The following is a 17,484-nucleotide window of genomic DNA, read 5'->3' as shown; positions in this document are numbered from 1 at the left end:
GGGGAGCCACTTCTGCCCCTTTGCTGTTCAGCCCAGAGCCCGGACGAAATGGGCTCCTCTGGGATGGGCATGCAGCCCCCCCCAAATGGCTTTGTCTAAAAAAGTGTCCTGCACAAAGGCTTCTCTTTTACCTACTGAAGAAATACTTTGAGTGTAGCATGCAGCAATTTCTCCCTGTGACAAGTCTTCCTTCCAGTCTAAAAAACCACCCCCTCTGCCCAAAAGGAAGTGTGGTGCTGCTGCCAGGCTGTCAAGATAGAAGAGTTCTGGGGGTTCCCCTCCGTACATTCAGATTTTTCAGATTAAAGGGATTTATAGTCAACTATGCAAGCATCAACAAGGGTTTTTTTCTAAAAGTCAAAATGTTTAAATCTTTAATTTCAAAATATCAAGCTCAGCATCAAGGGATAGGATGAGAAACTCATAAAGTAGAGCCAGGAATCTTTAGGGAGACATTTTCTATGGTTTATTAGCTCCAGAATAAATAAAAAATTCAACAAGGTCGCATTCCAATTCTCCCAATTCTTCATCCAAAAACATGTTCGGATACATACTCCATGCGAATAAATCAAAGTACCAGAATTTTGCCTGGAGTGCTATATAAATACATATTAATTGGGTTAGAATGCAGTATTGCAGCTGATTCTGCTGACTGCCAGCAGTTCGAGTCTCACCAGCTCAAGGTTGACTCAGCCTTCCATCCTTCCGAGGTGGGTAAAATGAGGACCCAGATTGTTGGGGGCAACAGGCTGACTCTGTAAACCGCTTAGTTGTTGTTGTTAGCTGCGAAGTCATGTCCGACCCATCGCAACCCCATGGATAATGTTCCTCCAGGCCTTCCTGTTCTCTACCATCTTCTGGAGTCCATTTAAGCTCACGCCTACTGCTTCAGTGACTCCATCCAGCCACCTCATTCTCTGTCGTCCCCTTCTTCTCTTGCCCTCAACCTTTCCCAGTATTAGGCTCTTCTCTAGTGAGTCCTTCCTTCTCATTAGCTGGCCAAAGTGTTTGAGTTTCAAAAACTGCTTACAGAGGGCTGTAAAAGGACTGTGAAGCGGTATATAGGTTTTAGTGCAATTGCTATTGCCATTAAAAATTGTTCTCAATGACAGTTCACATTTTTATAAACTAAAAATTATTTCTTAATTTGAAGTATTTAGAATGTGTACAATTTCCAAGCAAGATAGTATTAGTTCTAATGATTTAGAATTTAAGATCTGCAGGGAGTAACAGTTGTCCCTCACCTGAGAGAACAATCAATTAATCAATCCAACAGTGAAGGCATGAGGGCCTTTGCGGTAGTCGACTTACAGCCACAACTGAGCCCAAAATTTCTGTTTCTAAGGCAGTTGTTAAGTGAGTTTTGTTCCATTTTATGACCTTTTATGCCACAGTTGTTAAGCGAATCACTGCAGTCGTTTAGTGAATTGTGTGGTCATTAAGAAAATCTGGCTTCCCCCCTCGATCTTTCGCGTCGGAAGCTAGCTTGGAAGGTTACAGGCAGTGATCACAGGATCCCAAGATGGAGCAGCTGCCCTCAGTCCGTGCCGGTTGCCAAGTGCCTGGATTTTGATCCCGTGACTGTGAGGATGCTGCAGTGGCCGCAAGCAGGGTTTCAAATATGTGAACAACCAGTTCTCTGTGTAGATGCTGCTTCCGGAATTCTGTTCTGGGCCTGGGCAACAAAAAATTAGCTTCCGGTTCTGCCAAAGTGGTGCAAACTGTCTGAATCCCACTACTGGTCGCAAGTGTGGAAAATGGGTCAGAGGTCACTTTTTTCACTTCTGTTATAACTTTAGACGGTCACTACAGAAATGGTTGTAATTCGAGGACCTCTTGCACTTATTCAATCAGACCTGTAAAGGGGAGGTGGGGAAAGCTGTAACACTGGGGAAATAATGGCCACCTGTATTAAAAGATTAGCGTTGATCAAAAGGAGGAACAGGAGAGGTTTATTGGCAGGCAAAGCCAAGTACTGTATCTTCGATACAGATGGGGGGGGGGAGAGAGAGAGAGAGAAACGCCTCCCTGACCGATTGGCCGGCGGAAAGAGAAAGCAGTTTCGCTAGTGTGCGCATGCGTACTCGTCGCCCGCCGCCATTTTGTCCGGTCAGGCGTTCCGGAGGCTGCGACGATGTCGAAGGACTCGGAGCGGGCCGCGTATAATTTGCCCCCGATCGACGTTCCAAAGCCTGAGCCCCCCGTGCCCCCTTCCGGCCCGACCCTCTTCTTCGAGAAGCTCTTTTACTACACGGTAGACAGACCGGTCAGCCTGTACAGAGGTGAGGAGGAGGGGCAGGAGCTCCAGGGAGGGCGGGGCGGGGCTTTCGCGACTACAACTCCCGTCATCCTCAGCCATAGCGGTCGGAAGGCGGGGCGGGGCTTCTTTCAGGTGTGTGGCCTTCAGCTCCCGCAATTCCGCAGCCTGCATGGCTATCGGTGAGGATTCCGGGAGCCGAAGTCCACGTACCCTGCAGTTGCCAAGGTCGGAGGGCGGGGCGCCCCTGGCAACGGGGACGCGGCTTTGGAGGAGGCGGAGACCTCGCGAGCCTGGCGCGGGCGGGCGGGCGGCTCGTGCCCGCTTGGCGCTTCCTAGAAACACAGCCCGCTGAGGGCATTTAGGATTGAGTTGCCTTTTTGCTTGCCCGGGAGGTGAGGAATATCGGAAGCCACTTCCTTCGTTTCTATCAGTCTTCAACTTTCTTTTCTTGCACCTTTTTATTTATTTCTTCCTTACTACCGTATATATTATTTTCTTTTACCTTCTTGTTAATAAAGTGCTAATACAAATTGTACACAAAAAAGGCAAGCTGTCTTAAGGGCCTAGAGGTCACCTTAGAAGACAGACAAGCAGACAGACAGAGACATAGACAGACAGACATTGTCATTTTTTTCCTGTGGGCACAATGGCACACATTCTGAGAGTTGAAGTGCACAAGTCATAAAAGGGCCAAGTTTGAGGACCCCTGGTATAGATCTACACCCTTACATATAAGTAACATATATTCACTGTCCATAACGGAAGGAGGAAGCTTTAGATTAAAAGATCTCTCTAGCTCAGGGGTGTTGAACTGCCGGCCCGCGGGCCAGAGCGTCACGGAGAAACCATGCCCATCCCATTTTCGGCAATGGGAAAAAGTTCCGATACGTCGCGCGACGTCGCGAGTTTGACATGCCTGCTCTAGCTCCTGTCTTAAGGTTATTTTTTCTTTCAACAGAATGGATTGAACGCCAGCGTGCAAATAGTAAGATTTATTATTATCATCGGGAGTTCCGTCGTGTGCCAGACATTACAGAATGCTTGGAGGATGACTACCTGTGCATCTACGAAGCTGAGATGCAGTGGAAAAGAGATTTGTATGTCTGTATCTTTTCACAGTTCCAGTCTCTTGCCAAATGATCTGTTACGCAGGCCACCGTTAACTACAGCCTTAGGTGCTTAGCCTGCTAAGGCAGCAGTTAAAATATGGCAAGCTTGGAAATATAGGTAGGGCTACAGATACTCCAAGAGAAGAGTCCAAAATGTCCTAGGATCAGCCTTTTTCCTGGGCTTATAAATTACAGTGGTGGAACAAATAAGAAAGGAGAGGAGCAGAAAGCTCATCTTCCAAAGGGGGTCCTCTTCAGTCACAAAGGTGTGTACAGGACAATGAGAACTAGTTCCTTTTCTACCAGGTTGGTCCAATCTTCAGTATTTTATCTAATGAAAACATATAATAGGCTGGACCTGCTTTGATAAAGATTTGTTAGTGGTTCAAACCTGACATGAGCAATCTTTTCAGTGGGCATAAGCCTAAAAAGAGGCTGCTTTAAGTTGCAGTAAAGGGGCAGTGAGTTTGCAGGGCTAACTGGAGGAGTAAATATGTTTGTTACAGCATTCTCCAAATCTGTTTCATAGGCAAGTTGACCAGGAAATTGTGAAAATCATACGGGAAAGACTAGGGGCTTGCAGAGTCCGGGAAGGCGTGAATGCCCCTGAAAATTGTGCAAAGGACCTACAGCTATTTAAAGATGTGGCCAAAGCTTATAGGGATCGATGTAAGTCAACCACTGTGACATTTTTTACATTAAACTATGTAAAACCAAATCCCATGTTGTAGGCCAGTGGTTCTCGCAACTTTTTGGTGTAAGGATCCTATTTATATATGTCAAAGTGAGTGAGAATGTTAAAGACCCTTGGTTTGTGTGTGTTATTTTACCTCACACTTGGTTAAAAGCTACTGTTCTAACTACACTGACTTCTTTATGGAGAAGACTTGGAACTTAGGCTGCTTTATTTTCCCATGGATGGATGTTTTTAAATTTTAATTTTTACTTGGGTTCAACTTGCTCTGAAATTCATTTAAATGTACTTCATGAAATATTTTTAATGAAGAAAAATAATTTCTTCATACTATCCTCTTTGGCTATCAACTTGTTTTCTTTTCAAGTTGCTTTACATTGTAAGGATTAAAAAGCAGCTTTTCTAATCAGTGTTCAATCTCAGGGATTGAACTGGCCTTCAAGAAATAATACCTTGCTTGGCAGTCTCACTGCGCAATAACTTTTTTGGCAGGTAACTTTTTCTTTTGTTTTTATTACCTCAGATGATGAGCTAGGTGCTTATGGATCTGCTCGCAGGTGTTTAATGAAGCAGAAGCATCGGATGATTGCAGAAAGGAAAGCCCAAACAGAGGCAAAGGCATAGCAGAAAAGGAATGAGCTTGGTGGGAAATCAGGGGGCCGTCCTGGTGCAATTCCTCGGCGGATGAGGCTGAAGTGCAATTCAGCTAGAAAATGAATAAATATGTAACCTTACCAATTCCTTAATGTTCTTTGTATAAAATAAAGATGTTTCAGCATAGCAGAATTTTGTCTTGCTCATTAATGGCTCACGGAGCCAAACGCAAAGAAACCGCGGCTGTGGAACTGGGCTAGAAAATTGCCTGGAACTTGAGCCATTCCCATTTTCAGCCAAGAGAGAATCTGGGAGGGGGTCCCGGGTTGAGTTATGGATGGTGCGTCTGGCCCTCTTCCTTGCTGCTGCCGCCCTTGAATTCCAGGATGGAATTGTAGGGCTCGAAGAGACTTTGGACCTTCTGCCCCCTGCCCAGGACAGGAGTCCCTAGTCTATCCTGGACACCCAGAGAAAATACGCGGACTACCCGCAAACATCTCAGCGTTCTCAAAAAGTTTGGGTAGTTCCGTTTGGTTGGAAACAGACCGGTCACGGGGGGGGGGGGGGGGAGAGAGAGATGGGTTGCAGGTGAACCTTTCCAAATCTTACGAGCACGGGAAAATTCAGAGCAACCCGAATTTACTGCAGCCAACCCCTTTAGTAAAAGAAGCCTTTGCTTTAACCAAATGGGAGTCGAGGGTCTTTCTTTCCTAAGGGATCAGATTGGGGCAGGTCTGCCACTTTTGTATCATAGTTTCCATTTCCTTCTTTTACAGCCCATCCCCAAGCCTGCCTTCCCCTGCTATTGCCTCTGTAATGCAGTCTGCCCCTGGCTGAATCTTCTGAAGAAAAACGGGATTTCTTCAAAGAGCAAGACGGCCCAACTCCTACCTGCCGTGAGAGAAGATATATTTCAAATTTGTAGCTAGGTGAGCATCCAGTAAAAAGTGGCCAGTAAAGTTCAATTGCTGTCCCCTATGGTAACCTAGAACATTCTGAGACAAGGGCAGAGAATATTCAGAGAAGGATCTGATGATGGAAAGCGGTGACAGTGCAGAAGGCAAAGAGCACATCAGTGATGGCTATCAAGAGCTAAGCTTGGGAGGAAAGAACATCCTAGTCCCGTGGTGGCAAACCTATGGCACGGGTGCCTTAGGTGGCACGCAGAGCCCTCTCTATGGGCACGCGCACCGTTGCCCCAGTCCTAGGCCTTCAGCTGGGTTTTATAAAACCTTTTCGCTTTAGGCCTCCGCTAAAGGTTCAATCAATTTCAGCTTCTCACGGAAAAAAAAATCTTGCAAAGTTGGGATTGACTGATTGAACTTTTTAGTCCCACCCAGTCTGCCGTTACCACTGCAGCCAGGCCCACCCAATTGGACACACCCACCCGGCACCCGATGATACGTAAGTGGGTTTTGGGTTGCAGTTTGGGCACTCGGTCTCTAAAAGGTTCGCCATCTTTCTCTTGGCCTCTCACATTGCTGATACCCAATCTTCAATTTCAGACAACCAGGAAAAGGATTTCCTTGGGCAGTAGATCACTTCTTTATTCCTTCACCTTTCCTGGGTGGTCAAAGGTCCTCACTCTGCTCCAGTTGTGCAGGAACAAGGAGTTGTAACCACTTAATTGTCAACATCTGCCCGGGAACCTTTTACAAAGGGGCAGATTTGGATTTATTTTGAAATGCGAAGCTCTGCCCAGGCCTGGAGCGTCTGACAAAGTGGTTGCTTTACCCATCTATTTATCAATATAAGAGAATATTTGTAGCTCAAGGCTGAATGAGGGCTTGGTGCTCTCTGAGCTTGGCTGTTGCTCTTACAGAAGTTTCATTGGCCAACTAGATAACATTTGTTTGTAAAAATTGTTAAAAGGAATGCACCTCATCTGTAATCCACTGAAATCAAGGAAGCCAAGTGTTCACTTAAATTTGTCATCTGTATCACAGTGAATATGAAAAATCCAGGTTTAAGAAACATCCAACATGGGCCACGAATTCCAAATATTAAATTTGGCAAGAAGCAAGAGCGACTACCAAACAGACCAACATTAGAAGGGGAAGTTTCCTTTCAGTCACATTTTTTAGGCAACTGACTGGAGTCGACCTTACAATTTTCTTGCAAGTTTTCAGAAATGATCTGCCATTTGTTCATCCCAGGGCTAAGAGGAAGTAACTGAACTAAGGTCACCCGGCTGGCTTCATGCTAAGGTAGGATTAGAACTCACCTGTTGCCTTAACCATGACACAAAACTAGCTATCATTAGACTTTTTAGTGCCTTTTAAAAAGAAACATATCATCCGCAAGAGCTTATTGAATTTGGCCTTTTCAGGTTTTCCTTGTATTATATAAACCTTACGAAAGTGTTGTATTCCAATTTTGGTCACAAATAGCAGTACCTCAAATTAGCTGTCAGAACCCCTCAATCTTTTCATTTCTCCCTTTCCTGCTTTTGCCTATGTATTTATGAGGCCTTCCATACTGTTGGAGGCTTGTATGGGGGATATTATTTGCTTTGCTCTGCTCGAGGTGGCCTCCCTCTGGGCGAGAGGGTCTCCAGGCTAAATCTCCAGGCTCTTATAACACTCTGGCACCTGTGGATTGGCTGGATTTCAACCAGATGGTCGGACATTGGGGGGAAGGAGTTTTGAATTGCCTTTTGATGTACACTTTTGCACGCAAAATCTTCAGACCTCGCTTTGCTCTCTTGCCATCACTTTCAATAAAAGTTCCTTTTGAAATGATGCCTGTTTCAAGAGTTCTGCTTTCTTGGGAGATCTGGTTGAGGCAGGTCCTTACACTAGCTGTCAGGCCTGCCATCTTCAGCTTCTACGCTTCGCTGGCATCCTGCCATGAAACACAAGGGAGGAGAGAAAGGTAAAGTTTGGGCACCGTGGGAGAGAGAACCAAGAACCACAGGTGTCGAACTGGAATAAACCAGCTGCCAAGGACACATGGTCTGGGAACAGAATGCAAAGCTACGTTGAGGGGCGCCAAACCTCAAAAATAGTTCCCAGAACATCAAAAAGGAATACTATTGGACACTGATGACCTGGTGGGGGGGGGGGCGGGGGAGAATGGGGACAAATGAAAAAAAGTGTAACCTTTGTGTGGGAATACTCGGATCTAGCTTTACTTTTGCTGCAACCGCTTAATTTTAGTAAAAGCTATCACTTCAGATAAATGGAGTTGAGGGCCTTTCTTTCCTAAATGCTAAGCCAGGGCAGGTCTGGCACTAGCTGTCATTGTGCATTAGAATACAATTATGTATTCTAATGTGGCTTTAGATTAAGCCACACTGGAAAATGGGAACACCAAGAGTCCCTGCAACTAACTAACCCTAAACCAACCAAAAAGGCACACTGGACCAAACATGGAAACTCTGTTGGAAGCCCACTGGATAATACTGCCTTATGTGGCAGCCTGCTGTTAACTTTTTGAGAGGAACTCTGATTTTCAACCAGAGCCCATCTTGCTTTAGCTTTCTTCTTTCCTACCAGAAAACAGCTGACCAGTTAATAGGTTATGCGGGTTAAGGTTCAGGTTTACTAAATTTATATGCCATCCTTCTCCCTGAGGACTCAGGGCGGCTCACAACAATAAAAAGTTAAAAGATATAAATACAAAAATTAAAAGAGGATTAAACAATATAAGAAATAAGAGCAATTTAAACCAATAAAAAAACAAATTTAAAAACCATGATCGGTCCAGGCCCGCTTATTGGAATAACCAGGTCTTTAGGTCACGGCGGAAGGACCGAAGGTCAGGGGTCATCCGCAGCTCCGGGGGCAGTTCGTTCCAGAGGGTAGGTGTGCCCACAGAGAAGACTCTCCCCCTGGGGGTCGCCAGCCAGCATTGCCTGGCAGACGGCACCCTGAGAAGGCTGACTCTGTGGGAGCGAACTGGGCAATGGGAGGTTGACATTGGCAGCAGGTGGTCTCGCAAGTACCCCGGGCCTAAGCCATGTAGGGCTTTAAAGGTGATTATCAGCACCTTGAATCGCACCAGGAGGGCAGCCGGAAGCCAACGCAGCTCGCGCAGGAGTGGTGTAATATGCGAGTATCGAGATACTCCCATAAGCACCCGTGCGGCCGCATTTTGCACCAGTTGAAGCCTCCAGGCGCACTTCAAGGGCAGCCCCATGTAGAGAGCATTGCAGTAATCCAGGCGAGAGGTGACAAGGGCATGGGTGACCATGCATAGGGCATCTCGGTCCAAAAAGGGGCGCAACTGGCGTACCAGGCGAACCTGTGCAAAAGCCCCCCTGGTCACGGCAGTTAGATGATCTTCCAAATTAAGCTCCTTAACTACAGGGAATAACACCTGAAACATAATACCTTACAAACTTCCTGGGAACAGATTGCTGCCAACCACTGAAATAATACAAGCAAAAGAGTTAAGATCCTCAAAACGTCCTTACTGTATAACCTTTGATTTCAAGGATATTCAAGATGCATTTTTGGACCATTAGCATTTCTTCCAATGAAGGAACCTGCACAAGGAATAAATACAGCGGGTGCTAGATTTGTTTAAAATTTAAGGGTTACTTTATTGATGATGTACAGGATCTTTTAGGTGGTTGCCACAGCAGCTGCCTGAGTTCTTTGCACAGACACTCTGGTGGCGTGGGTCTTTGCCAGATGATCAGTGAACTCCTGTAGGAAAGGGGGAAAGATGCATCAGATTTTTTTTTCTTTTTGGCATAAAATACAGCCTAGAAGGTGTGTGTGGGAATTCTGTTCAGTCACTTCACTATCTCACAGGGTTAGTAGGATAAAATGAGAGGAGCCTCTGAGTCTGTCCCCTTTGAGCTCCACCAAGGAAAGGCACAATCTGTGAGAGGCAGGGGTGGGGGAGGAGTACTCCCTAATCCCCACACCAAGTTCTTCTTACCTGATAAGGAGATTTAGTGAAAACAGTTTCTTTCCAGAGATCAGGGGTCAGATAACTGTAGGTCTTGGAGATAGCATCAAAGGTGGCTTTAGCTGAAATAAAAACAGAAGTCTCCTCAGCACCCACCGTGTTTTTTATAAGGCACACTCACATATTCAAGCCTGTCGAGTTTGATAAGGAACAGAGAGACCACTGCAGCCGGACTCACTGCCGTGCAAATTTGAACTCATTTGCTTTCCCTCTCGAAAACTCAGCTGCACCACTGGAATCAGGCGCAACTGAGCAGAGCTGAGGGTGTTCTGGAATTGAGCATTCCCAAAGAACAAAAACACCAGCGCACATTGATGCTGGGTTGGGATTTTGCAAATTTATTTAACAAGTCCATAGAGCAGCCACTTAATACTCAGTAGTTCAAATAACAGATGCCAGCACTAAATGTCACCTTAGTCAGCTATACGTTAGATCCTGGCCACCCCCAGTATGTCAAGGCAGCACGAGAGATGCCCAAAGGGTGGATCCATGCAGCGGTGTGGTCTCCCTTTACGTGACGGGGAGGTCCCCATCGCTGAACTCCTCCATTTTCTAATCTTCCCATTATGGAAAAAAGGTTGGATGGAAGCTACAGATCATCTTGGAGGAAGCAAATTATCTGGATCAGCTTTAGATCAGGGTATATTGTGGAGACAGAATTGGTTGAACTTGACCTTTGGTGGAACCAAGATTAGAGGAGGTACATCTGTCCTTGAGCTCTCAGCAGCTTTTGGGATCAACCCTGATCTCTCTCTGGACTGATTGCAGGGGTTGGGAGAGCAGCAATGATTTGCCTCCTTCCTCAACTATCATTCCCAATCAGTGTTAACGAGAGGGACAGTGCCCACAGCCCCTTTTGTATGGCATGAGCCTCTAGTCATGTTTTTCAATTCTTATGGTTGCTTTTTTAGTTCAGGCTGTTACATGTCATGTTACATCATCAAATATACTGATTTATCTTAACCTCCTCCTGATCTTTAGAAAATAATAAGTTTTAAAAGAAATCATCTTGAAAGCAATGCAAGCTCCTCAATTCCAAATCTTTGCCCTTCCCCTCTAAGCCACTGTTTCCCACCTAGATTTATAGTTGGTGGGTTTTAAGATTCTTGCTCAATAAAAAACTAACCTGTGACATTCAAAATCTACCTACTCTCCCTGCTTTAGAGAGGCCGGGGCCATTAAGCCTGCAAACATGCAAGAGATTATCTTTATTTCTGCTCAGTCGTCATTCAGTGATATGCCAGGGCTGGTTTATCAAAAGCCAGAATAAAAATGAGATTTCACTTGTTCATGTACACTTAATACAATTCCTGAATTTAAGACTTTCTCCGCGCATAGTACGAACAATTACTATTTGGAAGCCAACTTCAAGATGTTTGGGGGCATTCTAGAGCAGGGTTTTTCAAACCATCTTCCAAGGACTCTATTGTAAGTTGAATACAGCCAATTTTTCCCAGTCCTGTTTATCAGAGAATTTTAAAGCAAGTTTCACGGTCTGAAAAGAATCTTGTTCTAGAGCAGGGGTGTCAAACTGCCAGCCCACGGGCCGGTTTCAACAACTTTGCGGGTCCTATGACAAACCTGCAAAATTGTTAATTGCACTTTAAAATTGTTTTCAATGGTTGTCATATTTGCTTTGCTTGATTGTACCCAACCCAGAGCCACACTTACTGAGATCAGCAGCTCTATAAATTAAATAAATAAGCTACTGGTAAGCTAAGAATTCTGTGGCACAAAGTTGCCACTTCCCAAATTACAACCATTTACTTCAGATACCCAAAGACATACCAAAATTGCCCAAGGTAGCAGTGCAGCCCCTGGCCGAGGTGTAGCAGTCATCAATTCCCGCCATCATCAGCAGCTTCTTTGGAACGGGCGCAGACACAATTCCTGTGCCACGTGGGGCAGGAATGAGGCGAACCAGGACAGACCCGCACCGGCCTGTCACCTACAAATGCAAGCCAAACAGAGGTTCAGATAGTAAAGTAGTTCATGAGGACCCGGGTTGTTGAGGGCAGGATGCTGACTCTGTAAACCACTTAGAGAGGGCTGTGAAGCACTGTGAAGCGGTATACAAGTCTAAGTGCTATTGCTATTCAAAACCAAAAGTGTTACCTTGCACGGCACAGTATGAGGTTTGCCAATCTTGTTCCCCCAATAGCCTCGCCTTACTGGCACGATGGAGAGTTTCGCCAGGATGATGGCCCCACGAATGGCAGTGGCAACTTCTTTAGAGCACTTGACCCCAAGACCAACATGACCATTGTAATCCCCAATGGCAACAAAGGCCTAAGGAGAAAAGAGATAACCTGCAATTCCACAGCGGAAATGCAACCATCCTGACAGCCAGCCCGACTTTAACTCTGCAAACACGTGGCCTCTGATACTGAGCACAGCTTACTATAGGTAGTCCTCAAGTTATGACCATTCAGCAACCATCTGAAATTACAGCAGCATGAAAGAATAATGCTTACACCTGGCCCCAAATTATGGCCACTGGAGTGCCCTTGTGGTCAGGGGGTCAAAATTCAGGTACTTGACAGCCCACCCACGTTTGCAGCCAACTCCCCCCATCGCTGCCTTTTTGGTCACCTTGCACAATGGCCTGGGCTTTTAGCAGTATCAGCTGGCCACTGTTGCCCCTGCGCCTCTACGCCAACCCAGTGGCACCCCAAGCTGTGGCCAGCCACCTCAACTCCACAGCAGAAAACATCCTGCAGGTCCTGCCGTTCCCCTGACTATTCTCACTGAAAGGAAATTCTGCCTTAATTCTAGGTTGGATCTCCGTTAAGTTTCCATCCATTACTTCTTGTTCTACCCTCGCGTGCTTTGGAGAATAGGTTAACCCTCTCTTCTGTGACAGCCCCTCAAGTACTAGAAGACTTACCACGTTACCCCTAGTCCTTCTCTTTGTTGGCAGGGTGGATAATAATGTTTTTTTAAAAAAATTAAAAAAAAATTAAATTGGATTTTTTAAAATTTATCAAATTTATTTTAATAAAATGCTTTTGGAGTAAAAATCCATCTAAAGATAGTTTTCTATTTAAGATACATTAATAATGTAGTTTATTCAGCATGAAATGGAGCTTAGTTATGTAGCATGAGGCTGTACATTCTGCAATATTTACATTTTTGGTAAACTCATTCAATGAATCCAAGCTCTGTAAGCTGAGATAACACGCAGCGTTATCACACAATTTCACAGTAACCATGAGATAAATCATAAAACAATTATTTTGCAAATCTATGTACACTGCAAACTGTATAATTTTTTGAAGAGAAATGCATCTTTACCAGGCTCTAAGAGTTTTAATTAGTTTGAGTTGTTCTCCAACTATGTGTCATTAACCTATTAACCTAAAATCGGTTCTGATGTCGCTGTTTTACTAACCTGACAGCTTATTATTCTAAATAGGAAACCTTCCATTTTGTTTGCAAGTAATATTAAAGATTCTAACTACCAGCAAGAGTGAGTCCTTACATTTAAAGAGCACCTGTCATTTCAGATCCATCGTGGCAGCGCCCGTTAGCGGGCATCCACTCTCCTGCTGCCCGCCACGCCCCTCACCTCGTTGGGTCACTGCCGCATCACCAGCCGCCCCGTTAAAGGGAATGGGACTGTCGGTGAGTCAACGGTGGGTCAGAGGAGCTGCCGCTGCAGGGCAGCAATGACAGCTGCTCTTTAAAAATTATGATTAGCCTTTTTACTAGTGATTTAAATTGACTTGGTTTAAATCAAATCTACTATATCCACAGCAAGAATGTAATAAGGATCATCAGGCATGATGTTTCTGAAATCCTGGAGCACTTTTCTGTTGTTGTCATCCAGTCCTCCAGTCGTTCCCCAGCGCTTCGGGATTTTTAAAAGACACAGTTCAGTGGTTCTAAGATCACGTCCACTCCTTAGAATATCCTTCAGATATTCAGCTTCATCAGGAAAAGTTCATTCTTTATATCGAACAAGCTCACTTTCCCAACTCGATGCTCACTAAATGAAGCAAATGAATCCCAGATTGGGAAGTCTGCTTTAGTAACAAAGTAAACATACCAAGAAAAAAGGAGGATGGTTTAGCTAGAAGTCGCATCAGGAATTTCTGCTGCCTACACATCCTACACAGCTACACATCCCAAGCACAGGATAAACAAAATGCAGTTGGTTACCTTGAACCTGGTGCGCTGGCCTGCCCGTGTCTGCTTCTGCACTGGCATGATTTTCAAAACCTCATCCTTCAGTGAGGAACCCAGGAAGAAGTCAATGATTTCAGACTCCTGAAAAGTCAATATAGGATAAGCCACCTCTCTCCACTGCAGGAAATTTCACAATAGCATCCATCATTGGCTTGGGTCAACGAGCCACGCCTGGTTTCTGCAGACTCCCAGAACAAGTCAGTACCATTTCCTTTGCAATGTTTTTGGAAGTGGCCTGCCAGCACCTTCTCCCCAGGGCTGAAAGTAACTGGCCAAGTCATCCAGCTTTCTTTCACGCTTAAGGTAAGACTAGAAATTCATCTGCAGCTTTTAATTGAGTGCCTTTGTGCCAAATGAGTTCTCAATGGATTTTCTCTGACTCCTTTGAAAACCCAAAAGTATTAACACACCGTATAACAATAACTTAAAAGAGAACAAATTCTTTCCAATTTTGTCTGGATCGCCTCACCAATTTTATTGGGTGACTAATACACGGGTGCACAAATGTGCTTACCCTGTCCCCATCCCTGCAACTATATATGTTATTCTCTGAGAAAGTAATGAGTTCTCCATGTTTTTAAGAGTAATACCTTGATTGGAAGAGAGAAAAGGTAGATCTCTTCCAGAGATTTGATCTTCATGTCCTTTACCAGTCGGCCAAGTTTGGTCACAGGCATCCACTGCAAAAATAGAAATGAACCTATTAATTCAGCAATAACATACGTTTCGCATATAAAAAAGCAATCAGTTGGACCATAGTTATAACTTTAACAAGATAGTACATGGAGGACAGTATGCATTTTAACAATCCATCCCCTTCTTTATTATTTTGCAAGTTTTATTTGTTATGCAGGTGACATCCAATTATACGTTCAACCTGACCCCAGAGAGCCAAGTCCAGTCTGCTCTACAGGAACCAACCAGAACCTTTAATTTCTGTCACATCAAAAATGGAGTAAAAATGTATTAACATAACCAAAAGTTCTCTAACTATAGTGGCTTCTGCTGAATTCTGTCTGGCTTGAAACAGACCAGTGATACATCCAGAGGGCTGGCTTGTTGGTTGCCAATTTCAGTTAAGTATTCTGACTTTGATTTATTCAATCCTAATAAAATGAAAACATAATCAGCATTCCTAAAGTCCTTTATTTATTACCAGAGGATGACAAGCCTAAAACGTCATCTAGAAAAGCCATTTCCATTTGCTTCAATAAAATTACAGGACTTTCTCAAGACTTTAAAAGAATAGAATAGACTATCACAAGATCAAGTGCTGTCCACAGTGCACACTACACACAAGTAAAAACCACAAATAAGTCCTTTATATATACACATCCTTTGCATTCTCTTCACCATTGCACTGCCCCCAATATTGCACTTCAATTTTGCACTACTATACGGTAGTATTTAATATGGTTACAGCTCTGGGATAAAAACTATTTTTCAGCCTATTTGTCTTGGTTTTTATTATTCTGTACTGTCTGCCCAATGTTAATAGTTCAAAAAAAAGAATGTCCTGGATGAGAATGTTTTGAGCTTCCCTAAGACAGCGGGAACTGTACAGTTCATCCAGGGGGTGGAGGGGAGGGCAGCCAATAATCCTCAGGGCGATGGTAACGACCCTCTGGAGCACTTTCCTATCTGCTACTGTGCAGTAAGCAAACCACACACGAATGCAGCAAGTTAGAATGCTCTCTATGGAGCAACGGTAGAAGGTCACCAGCAGTTTTTCATGCAGTTGTTGTTTGCTGAGAAGTCTCAAGAAATATAATCTCTGCTGGACCTTCTTAACCAATGCTGTAAAATGAGCACTCCAAGTCAGGTTCTCCTTGGAGATAAGCCCCAACCACTGTTGTATCATCTACAAATTTAACAATAATATTGCTGGGATAAGCGGGATAAGTGGGGGTGCAGTCATAGGTCTAGAGCAGGGGTCTTCAAACTTGGCCCTTTTATGACTTGTGGACTTCAACTCCCAGAATTCCTCAGCCAGCGTGCCTGGCTGAGGAATTCTGGGAGTTGAAGTCCACAAGTCATAAAAGGGCCAAGTTTGAAGACTCCTGGTGTAGAGGGTGTAAAGTAGGGGACTCAACACACAGCCCTGGGGGGGGGGGGAGCCTGTATTAAGAAATATAGTTGCCTAATCTAATCCTCTGAGAGTGGCCAAACAGGAAGTTCACAATCCAAAGGCAGATTGAATGTGAAAGACCAAGGTTGACAAGTTTAGGCACCAGTGTGTATGGAAGAATTGTGTTGAATGCAGAGCTAAAATCCACAAAAAGCATCCTTACATAGGTCCCCTGCTGCTCCAGATGAGCCATAGCAGTATGGAGAGGATGGCCTCCCGTGGATCTTTTTGCTCTGTATGCAAACTGGTGACTGTCAAATGTGTATGGGAGGGAAGACACGATGTACCTGCGGGCCAGTTTTTCAAAACACTTCCTGATAATATGGCTGCTGGTTTATAATCACTGAGACTGCTAATAAAGGACTCCTTTGGTAATGGAACAATGACGGAGGCCTTCAGACAGCAGGGAATAGTGGACTGGGATAGAGACCGATTAAAAGCCTTGGTAAAGACCCCAGCCAGCTGGTCTGCGCAGTCTTTAAGCACCTGGCCAGAAATGCTGTCGGGTCCAGCAGCCTTCCTTGAGTTCACACCTCTCAAGGTACTCCTCCATGGTGAGGAGAGGGCTGCAGTGGACTAGTGGCTGTGGTACAGCTGCCTCTGAAGGCTTCACTTCGAAGTGGGCAAAGAAATGATTCAGCTCCTCTGCCAATGAAGCCCGTCAGCAGGAGTGGTTTTATTTAGTCTATGGTTGATAGTTTGTTGGATCACCTGCCACACATCACTGTTATGAAAATGGTCTTTAATCTTTCTCTTACAATCTGCCTTGGCCTGCCAAATGCCTCTGTTCAGACTAGCTCTGGCAGCGCTCCATTTTGCCCCATCACCAGACCTGTTTCTTTCATGCACTGTTTCTTTCATGCAGGAGACCAGGCTGGACTTCCTTACTCATCCAAGACTTCTGGTTGGAATAAAAAAAAGACTAAAACAGGGTAATTCTACTCACTTCTTTGTCCTCAGCTTTGCCTCGAGCTCCGCGACCACGGCCGCGACCACGGCCACGACCTCTTCCACGGCCCCGGCCTCCACTGCCAAAGCCTCCTCGGAAGCCTCCCCTGGCAGCTGGTCCTCCTGCTCCTGCCCCTCCCGCGGCACCGGCGTCATCCGCCATTTGCTGGGGAAAAAGTTACATTTGGAACTGTAAAGTGTTGAATTATTTCAGGACACCTGCTGCACAACACAAAAATGACCAAGCAAAAACACAGGACTGAAACATAATCAATTTTCAGTCTGTACAGGGCTGTGTTCAAAATCATACTTCCATCTGGAACTGACCCTAAAAGAAGCTAAGAATAAAGCAATTCCTCTACTGCAAGCCAGCCAGGCTCCTAGAAACAGGCTCTAAGACCAGCAAAAAGAGGGAATTGGAACCAGTCGGTCCCTCCTCTTTTGCATGAGGCCATCGTGCCTAGTCCTTCCATTCTCTGCATGTCAGATTAGATGTCTGAACTAGTTTACGTGACTCAGATGGTTTCTGCATTTGTACTGCGAGACACATTCACGTGCTTGGGGCTGCGGGACCGATGAAACGAGCCCACTTTATTCTGTGCAGAAACGGCGGGAGAAGGCAGACGGGGGGGAGGGGGGCGAG

At 45.0% G+C, this 17,484-nt stretch overlaps 2 protein-coding genes across 2 annotated transcripts; one reads left to right on the top strand and one right to left on the bottom strand.

The window, feature by feature from the left end:
• Positions 1 to 2,071: 2,071 nt before the first annotated feature.
• On the top strand, positions 2,072 to 4,843 carry NDUFB10 (NADH:ubiquinone oxidoreductase subunit B10). Its single transcript, XM_081338173.1, has 4 exons — positions 2,072 to 2,282; positions 3,219 to 3,357; positions 3,899 to 4,038; positions 4,587 to 4,843. Exons 1-4 carry the CDS (start codon positions 2,135 to 2,137, stop codon positions 4,685 to 4,687), a joined length of 528 nt encoding a protein of 175 aa, XP_081194299.1. The 5' UTR covers positions 2,072 to 2,134; the 3' UTR covers positions 4,688 to 4,843.
• A 1,715-nt stretch (positions 4,844 to 6,558) lies between these two features.
• On the bottom strand, positions 6,559 to 17,007 carry RPS2 (ribosomal protein S2). Its single transcript, XM_081338171.1, has 8 exons — positions 16,840 to 17,007; positions 14,356 to 14,445; positions 13,739 to 13,846; positions 11,693 to 11,866; positions 11,366 to 11,525; positions 9,548 to 9,639; positions 9,075 to 9,309; positions 6,559 to 7,501 (listed from the first exon to the last, which is right to left on the bottom strand). Exons 1-7 carry the CDS (start codon positions 17,002 to 17,004, stop codon positions 9,226 to 9,228), a joined length of 873 nt encoding a protein of 290 aa, XP_081194297.1. The 5' UTR covers positions 17,005 to 17,007; the 3' UTR covers positions 6,559 to 7,501; positions 9,075 to 9,225.
• Between the last annotated feature and the right edge of the window lie 477 nt (positions 17,008 to 17,484).

The sequence above is a fragment of the Vipera berus genome (genome assembly GCF_964194415.1).
Source record: "Vipera berus genome assembly, chromosome: 13".
NCBI classification, from domain to species: Eukaryota; Metazoa; Chordata; class Lepidosauria; order Squamata; family Viperidae; genus Vipera; species Vipera berus.
The sequence above is the reverse complement of the archived record's forward strand: the minus strand, read 5'-3'. Positions and strand labels throughout refer to the sequence as shown.

What these genes read in the sequence shown, in the direction of transcription:
- NDUFB10 (XM_081338173.1), top strand. Translation starts at nt 2,135, where the DNA reads ATGTCGAAGGACTCGGAGCGGGCCGCGTATAATTTGCCCCCGATCGAC. An exon ending in ATGCAGTGGAAAAGAGATTT is followed by an intron (nt 3,358 to 3,898) that starts GTATGTCTGTAT and finishes TCTGTTTCATAG; the next exon opens with GCAAGTTGACCAGGAAATTG. An exon ending in CAAAGCTTATAGGGATCGAT is followed by an intron (nt 4,039 to 4,586) that starts GTAAGTCAACCA and finishes TTATTACCTCAG; the next exon opens with ATGATGAGCTAGGTGCTTAT.
- RPS2 (XM_081338171.1), bottom strand. Translation starts at nt 17,004, where the DNA reads ATGGCGGATGACGCCGGTGCCGCGGGAGGGGCAGGAGCAGGAGGACCA. An exon ending in TGCTACCTTGGGCAATTTTG is followed by an intron (nt 9,640 to 11,365) that starts GTATGTCTTTGG and finishes TTTTTATTTCAG; the next exon opens with CTAAAGCCACCTTTGATGCT. An exon ending in TCACTAAATCTCCTTATCAG is followed by an intron (nt 9,310 to 9,547) that starts GTAAGAAGAACT and finishes CCTTTCCTACAG; the next exon opens with GAGTTCACTGATCATCTGGC.